General features: G+C 36.2%; 1 protein-coding gene across 6 annotated transcripts in view; it reads right to left on the reverse strand.

Annotated features, from left to right (window-relative positions):
• LOC103479207 (uncharacterized) overlaps positions 1-8,102 on the reverse strand; it is a 72,709-nt gene that overhangs the window by 56,333 nt on the left and 8,274 nt on the right. Inside the window, exon 1 of one of the 6 annotated variants that reach the window (XM_081597824.1) lies at positions 7,726-7,813. The exons of 4 other annotated variants lie outside the window; for them this stretch is intronic. In XM_081597824.1, the coding sequence (XP_081453950.1) occupies positions 7,726-7,761 (36 nt within the window). In that variant the 5' untranslated portion in view covers positions 7,762-7,813. Of the gene's footprint in view, positions 1-3,684; positions 3,817-7,725; positions 7,814-8,102 lie in introns of those variants that run through there. One more of the 6 variants, XM_081597820.1, reaches the window with a different exon arrangement.

The following is an 8,102-nucleotide window of genomic DNA, read 5'->3' on the forward strand; positions in this document are numbered from 1 at the left end:
TTGTAACTATCGATGGAAGTTCTTCTTCTCTTCAGTGTTTGTTAGCTTCTTGGCGTAGCTCAGCAGTCCTGCTACTGGTAGCTTCACCGCATCAGTTCAGCATTACACCAGCTAATGGTTTTCTGTGATTCACTGGTCAGGTCACACTTGTCTAGTGTGACGCAAATATAATATGTTTTATTGAGGGGTTTTGTACATATATGTTGTGACAGTGCTGTATAGTGTTAAAGCATCAACTTATATTGAAAAGTATTTTAATGTTCGTCTGGATACTGCATGCTTCCATGGAAGGACAACGGAATATCTCTTTGATAAACATGTAAATACAACAATCACCTTGCTGTGTATCCCTCAGAAAAAGAAACCCATTTAAATAAAGAAATCCTTATGTGGGTGATACCGTGATAGAGAGGGTTCATTTTATAGTGTCAACGTTGATGCTATAAATGGTCCGTTATGCAGTGGTGATACCAGCACTTTTAAATCTCACTTATATTGGGATTTTTTCCGTTATTGTAAAAGGTTTACGTCAGTCTGCGTTTCCCTATCGATATGCTCCCTGACAGAGCCACACCGTAGGGGGTAGAAAAAAACACGCACGTTGCACAACACTCAGAAACAGGAGAACCAGAATATAGAACACAGCAAAAAACTAGATGTGAATCAGGGCATAAAAGCAGGGAATCCGATGTCGAACAGTGAAAAATCAAAAGCTTATTTGAGGGCAGGTCAGATGAAACTCAAGACATGACAATAAACCAAGAGAGGATAATACTACTGTAATCAAAGGAAACTAAATGAAAATGCATGCAGAACAAAATGCAAGAATTAACTAAGAAACTCTGGATACAGAGGAATAAATGGTATGGCAAGGTCTTTTGAGCAATAATTAATACAGAGGACTGTGTGGCAAGAATTAACAGACACCATTTTCAGGTAAAAGGTAAGATAATATTGTTGAAGTGCCATGGGTTTGTTGAGACCACATCTAGTACTAAGAAAAAATATATTTTACAGACTATAATAGCTCATTCACAGTCATTCATTAAAAGGAACTTATCACTTAAGATTTTATTCTATATATTTATTTTGTCAATATTTTTCATGACGGTTTTAATGTCATGATGCTGTTAAGTGATTCCATGACATGTTCAATTTGAGTCATTAGGATTTGATTAAGAGCCAGCTTTGTAATTTGTAATTTCTGTACAGTAAAACTATTAATCTATAAATCAATAAACATGTCTATTGAAAATTTTTTGGCATTTGGAAGTTTTGTTTTTCCACTAGAAGCACTGGTTTGCACAGTAAATGTCATGTGGATGAAATTTTATGGATGATACTCTGATGTCCCATTCTCCTGAAGGCAGCACAAAACTGCACTAGAACCTAACAGAAACACTGAAGAGAAGAGTTGTTTTAAATCTTTTATCTGACCAGTTTGTGCAAGATTTAGCAACTAACATTAAAAAAAAACCGGCACAGAAAAAAAATTCACTTTCAATGGCTACTAATAGGCCAACTGATTTTAAGTTGAATGTCTGTTGAATTTTTCTTAGACACTTGTAATTTCTGTTCACATGGCTTTTTTATTCTTTAGGAAATTAATAATTTTGTAATGTGTTTTTCTTATAAGGATTTTTGATGATAAATACAAACAGCAATAAAAATAAAGATAGCAACAATAATGATAGCATTTTAATCATAAAATAATATTCAGTGCAAGTATCCTACATCTTCTTTGAAGGAGGGATCCCTTATCACCCCTGATAAGGGATCTAGATAATGGATAGGGGGGTGCTGGCCCAAAAAAGGTTGAGAAACAACTGCCTTAGTTGATAAAAACTAGTTCCATGATTTATAATTCTATTTCTTCAAGACTAAACAGAGCTCAACAAATAAAGCTATTTAAAAAAATAAGTTTTAACAGAATGAGAGCAAGTGGTGCATTTTTATGCTGAATCTCAAGTTCTTCTAGAGATACTGGCCAGCTGCTGACATTTTTTAAAAACTGTCTGGATACACTCTACTTCCTTAATGATGCTGCATAATGGGCCATGTTCACACAGAAACATTCACTTACAGAATGTAAGTGAATGTTTCTTGCTCTGCGTATATCAATACGCAAGCAGATTAAAACAGCCCTCGTGACCTATAAACTAAAGCCTTTCTATTGTTGCCATGGCAGCGCCACATTAGCAGTGAGTGGGTATCCAGATTATTATGGTCTGTGTTTCCAGTCATGTGCTGATGACAGATGGAACAAGTTGCTATGGTAACACTAAGTATAGATGCAGAAGAGGACAAGCTGTTAAAGTAATTTTCCTCTTAGTGAGGTCACAATTATGAGAAAAATCTCATGTAACATTATTATTCTGAACTGAATTTTACCCATTCACTTCTAAAGTAAATGAGCTGACATCCTGAATGATGTTCTTAACCTGCATGAAGGTGTTTTTTTTATCTTAAATTAGAAACATGGATGCACGAAAGTGTCCCAAAATAGCCAAAAATCAGAATAAGAGGCGCTACACAGAATATATGATTAAGCAATTTTTCTTTAAGCCTGAGCCATTGTGATGCATTATTTAAAATGAACTGGCAAAGGAATAATCTTACATGGCTTCGAAACTATTTTCTTAGAATGTCATTTCTAGCAGCCATTTTGAACAACAATGATCTGCTGATCTGATTTGATGAAGAAATTGTCTTTATTTAAAGTTGGAATTTGGGGCACAGCAAAATTCCCAAATACATATTCTCTCATTCTAATCCTCTCTCTTCTTCATGACTTGGTAGAGACCTCTATTGCTGAAATTATCTGTTTATTTTTCAGATTTGTTTTGGGAATTTAACCAACACCTGGCTATTTATTTAATGACTCCAAATAAAATAAAATAAAAACTATTTTAATTATATGTAATTAAAATTAAAAATTAAAAATTTAGGTTTCAGAGGGGCTCCTTGTTTTCCATGAAGGAGGTATTCTTATCACTTCCCTACAATAATTCCAAACCATACAGAAAAGAAAAAAAACATTTTTAAAATCCCTTCTAAGAAATGCAGCAAATGTATTTATTTGTGAGTGAACATTAAAAGTAAACATTAAAAGGTTTCAGTTTCACACAAATACAAAGACGGTAGGTAGCATAAATGATCGACTGTTGAAGTAAATTTTTCAATGTCACTATCGAGCTAATTTTCTATTAGCAGCTTCACAAATCTTTTCTATAAACATTAAATTACCAATGAACATGCGAATATACATGTATCTTGGCTTTGGCTTTTTTTTCTTTTTATTTTATCTGTTCCTGAAAGATACGTATTTTTTGGGACATTATTTTGCTAATTTATCTTCCACCGGAGCTTTGGATGAGCACAGCATGCAATGGCATGGCAGCTGATATTACCGATGAAGCGTGACCTACTGCGGCCACCAGGGGTCCACCAAGGCTGTTACGTAAGAGCGTGTCGGAAATTCGGGACCAGCTCATAACACACGAGTACACAAGCCAAGAAAACCATGCTTTTGATTATGCAGTAAGGTAAGAACCTTCCTCGTGCATTATTCTCAAAATAGCCTACCACTAATTCTGTCCCTGCACACAGAAATGGCACAGAAGTCATTACCACGGTTTGTCCTCACCAACTTCATGTGCTTCGTGGGTTTCTGTATCTACCTACCAGCAGCTTCCAGCAAAGCAGCCAAAACGAAATCATTTCCAGACGGCCACGGCGCGCGCATTCGTTTCTCCCTCTTCCCAACGGCAGCGCGAGTAGCCAGGCGGTCACTCGCTGGCGCGAGGTGGAACGCATATGAAACTCACGGCCACGACGCGTGTTTATGCGAGATGGAGATAGGTACAGAGAGAACAGAGAGAGAGGATGTATCGACGTATGCTCTTCCACTGCAGGTGAATTAGAGCAGAAAAGATCAATCTCTATTGACAGGCTATTGTATCTCTCTCTGTCCTCGTTTTCTCTCTCACCGATGCACTACATCCCGCATTACCACCCTCCAGTTAACTTTTTCAACAAGTAGGATGTAGAAATAAAACATTTTAGCCCTCCCTCAACTACGATTTATGTTACATGGAAGGCTGTAGGAACTGCCAAAGTCAAGAAAAACAGAAATATAACCTTGGCTTAAAAAATTGGTATTATCAAAGCAATAGACCACCAAATTCAAAATTAAAATTACATTTGTTGGCATAAAGAACTTATGTGACCAAAGCTTTATCAATTATATTTTCTACAGATTTTTGTTGTATTTTTGCAACTTCCTTTTGTCTGCTTCTGTCATGAGCCACCAGCACCAGCACCAATTATGACAGCTTCACTTTTTCCCTACACTTGAGTCGCTCCCTTACTTATTACCCTTCTATACATTTTTTGTGTAAATACATTTTTACAAAATTTATTTATTTACAGATAACTTTCTCCATTTTCCTCAGTATTTTCACCCTACTTATTTCTCTAGCCTCTTTCTGTTTCCATTTTATATTTCTGTGATCTCATCTCTACACTGTAAAAAAACAAACAAAAAAACGTCTCTAATCATCTATACCAACAACTGTGGTTGCCAGAATTTTACTGTATAAATATAGTAAAGTCCTGGCAACCACAACTCCCAGTATTTTACCATATTTAATAAAATATGGAAATACCGTATTCAGTAAAAATACGGTAAAATACCACAAGCTATGGTTGCCACACTGTAAAAAAAACCTGCTATGATTTAAGGTAAAATACTGGCAGCTGTGGTTGTCAGAACTTTACCGTCTTTATATGGCAAAATTCTGGCAATAAAACTGCCAGTATTTTACTACATTTGCTAAAATACAGTAAAATTGCAAATATGGTAAAATGCTAGTAAATACTAGTATTTTACCATATTTTACCACAGTTTTGCAAATATGGTAAAATTACCATATTTGCAAAACTATGGTAAAATACTTGCAGACAAAACTGCTATTATTTTACAGTATTGGCTGAAATACGGTAAAATCATGGCAACAACAGCTGGCGGTATTTTACTGTATTTCCTAAAATGTGGTTTTATTGTAGCAAAAATGGCCGTACTGTGTGAGGCATTACGATATAATATTTTGGCATCTGTCACTTTAACAGTTCAGAACTGTAATTTTTTTTATGGCAACTAACTATACAAAAACAACACATATACCATAAACATTAGTCTACATAAGTGAAAAGCACTTTGAACTGGAGCCCAAACGATGATTGGCTGGAGCGAGGCTTGGACCGGCACTGATAGGTCCAGGTTGCAGAGAGGGAGGCAGGTGCGACTAGAGTGTCTTCCAGACTGAACTTTTGTCAAGACTCCATGACATTTTGTTGTAAAAATCAACATTATGATAAATTACTGGTAGCCGTTAATGTTGACAGCCCCAATACATATATGTGCGACAAAAAAAACAAAAAAACAGCTGAGGCACCTTACCCTCAAACAACGTCTGCAAAAAGACCAGAATATAGCCATCTGCATATTCTGGGTGAAAAATATTATCAACTGAACTTAAAAGCATTTGTGTTGCACATAATACTAGCTAAGATATAACCGAAATTAGCTTTATCAAACAATGTTGCCATCCGTTTGCCTCTAGATTCCACAGATTCAAGCCAAGTTGTGCCAAACTCACTATGATAGATCTTTATCAAGTCCAAAATTTGGTGGACATGGCCTAATTTCTACAGTGCCCTATGGAAATGTTTTAAAAATGTACCTACAATTATGAAACTTGGTACACATGTTTATCTTGCCAAGACCTACAACAAAGTCTCTTGGAACCATGGTCTAAACCCAGCAAGCTATTTTGGATCAAAGTGTTGAGGAAAAATGATTATTTTTAGTGTTTAATATAGTTAAAACTTTTTTGAATAGGTTTCTGTTAGTGATTTGAAACAAACTATTGCTGGGTATTGAAACAGAGAGATCTGCAGGAGAGCTTCAGCCTGGACTCCTGTGGTTTTATCACACAAGACAGGAGGCCATAAATTAACATATGCAGGGAACCAGACGACACTATCATTTAAATGATCTTGGGAAACAGGAACTTGGCCAGCTCACAGGAGATCAGAAGCCTTCCATGGACATCTAGGATGGTGTGAAATGTTTAAATCACTAACATTTAATTTGTAAGATACTTTTCTTAGTTATCAATAGCATGTTCTGACTAAAAATTGTATTATCTAGTTTCAGAATTAACTTAGTCAATGATGAATGTATTTGAAATTGTATTATTTCTGACTATATTAGAATCAAATGAAAATGTTTTGTTTAGTATTAGAAAATACTTAGGTTTATGGTGAATGAATGTCTTATTATATTATATTAGGTTATATTAGGAATATTATATTAGGTTAGAAACAGGAATTGTACTCCATTATTTTCTGTTGATATTATCTACTGCTTTTGTTTGATATCAGGACTAAACTTTGGAGATGCTGAGTGCAGAAGAACAAATGGGTTTCTGGAGATAACTTTTAATTGAATTAAAATACAGTGTTAAAGATTTGTTCCTGGCAGAGCAGGAGAGAAACCAGTAGTTCACAGCTACCTGTGAGGTTCCATCATCTGTTTCTCTTTGCCCAGATGGCTGTAGAGCCGGATAGTGTTAAGAAAATAAACACTATCCGGCACTATTTTACCTGTAGTTAAAGCAGATTGTTTGCCTAGATCTCTGATCTGCTCTTTGTCTGTCTGGGAAACAATCAGTAGAAAGTTCCAGCGTTTCACACTGATCTGTGAAAGCCATAGACCAGCTGGAGTTCGGAAAGTCTGCTTTCACATTTAACAAAAGGAGGAACTGGTGTTTGATCTTGTGAACAAATCGCAGGGACTTTCTAAATTCAAAAAGGGCCAGAGATGCCTTCCAATTGGTCAAGCAGAGATACGCCTTATTTGAATACATTAAAGAGGAAAACACGCCTACAAGTATAAAAGTGTGTGCACAAGGGAAATAATTCAGAAAAAAGCTGATTTTAGTTTTACTTCTGCACCAGCTCTTTCTCCAAGGACGTCCTTGATATTTCTTTGTTTTCTTGTCTCAGGTAACAATGTATGTATCTGTTTCTCCAGTTTCCTGTTCTTTTTTATACTTTCTTCTGATTGGATTAAATTCTGTAATTCTGTGACATCAACACGCATTGTTGTGATTCTGTCCTCACATGCGGTCGCGAGAGAACCCGGGATCAACAGGAAGAACCAGAGCCAGATTTTTTTGTTTTTTTGCTAAATTTAATTATATAAATAATTCTTCCTTAACAAAAGCCACAGAGTAAATCCCAAATGTCAAATAAGCAGTTTCAGAGCATGTGAACTCTGCAGAGTCAATTCAACAACAGTGAGCATAAAATATGCAGTGTTTGTGTAAAAATTCTGAGTTAAAATGGATTTTTTAAATTTACTCGTTACACTGTAACTTGTCAAGTGTTAAATAAAATGCACTTTCAGAGATGAAGCCTTGGCGCAAATTTAACTGGAAGACTCTAGTCTCACCTGCATCATCCAATTGGTGTGTCTTGCTCATTGCCATCGACCTATCAACGCCGGACCAAACCACGTCACGGCCAATCACCGACCAAGCTACTGCTGTAAAGTGCCTCCATCCATAGCATCTTCCGCTTTCCAGCTGCGCTCAACCCACCTCTGCCCCTTGTCTACCTCCATTATTCTAGCTCTTTAGGCACCCATCCTTCACTGACCTCTCCCACCAGTGTACGGGCCCCGGGGGATGACATTCCAAATCAGCATCGGGAATGCTCATCCGAGCTTATTGCAATTCACAGCTCGATGTCCTCAGCCGGGGCCTGAGGGTCAAAGAACTTTAATTCATGCATGTCAATAAACCCTTTTAATTAGTCTTTCTCCGTCTGAGTATCTCCAGATTGAATTTATATAATGCCTTAAGCCAGTGTTACTATAAATTCCAAACTGACTGTAAACAATATGATGTAATTATTTTACTAAACATCTATTCAACATCTATTCAACATATACATTTATTGAAAATAGGTTAAAATATTTACTCTAACTACTTCTCAGATAAACAACTAAAACTTAACATAAAATATTTTAGATA

Source organism: Poecilia reticulata, chromosome 17 (assembly GCF_904066995.2).
Source record: "Poecilia reticulata chromosome 17, P_reticulata-male-v2, whole genome shotgun sequence".
NCBI lineage: Eukaryota > Metazoa > Chordata > Actinopteri > Cyprinodontiformes > Poeciliidae > Poecilia > Poecilia reticulata.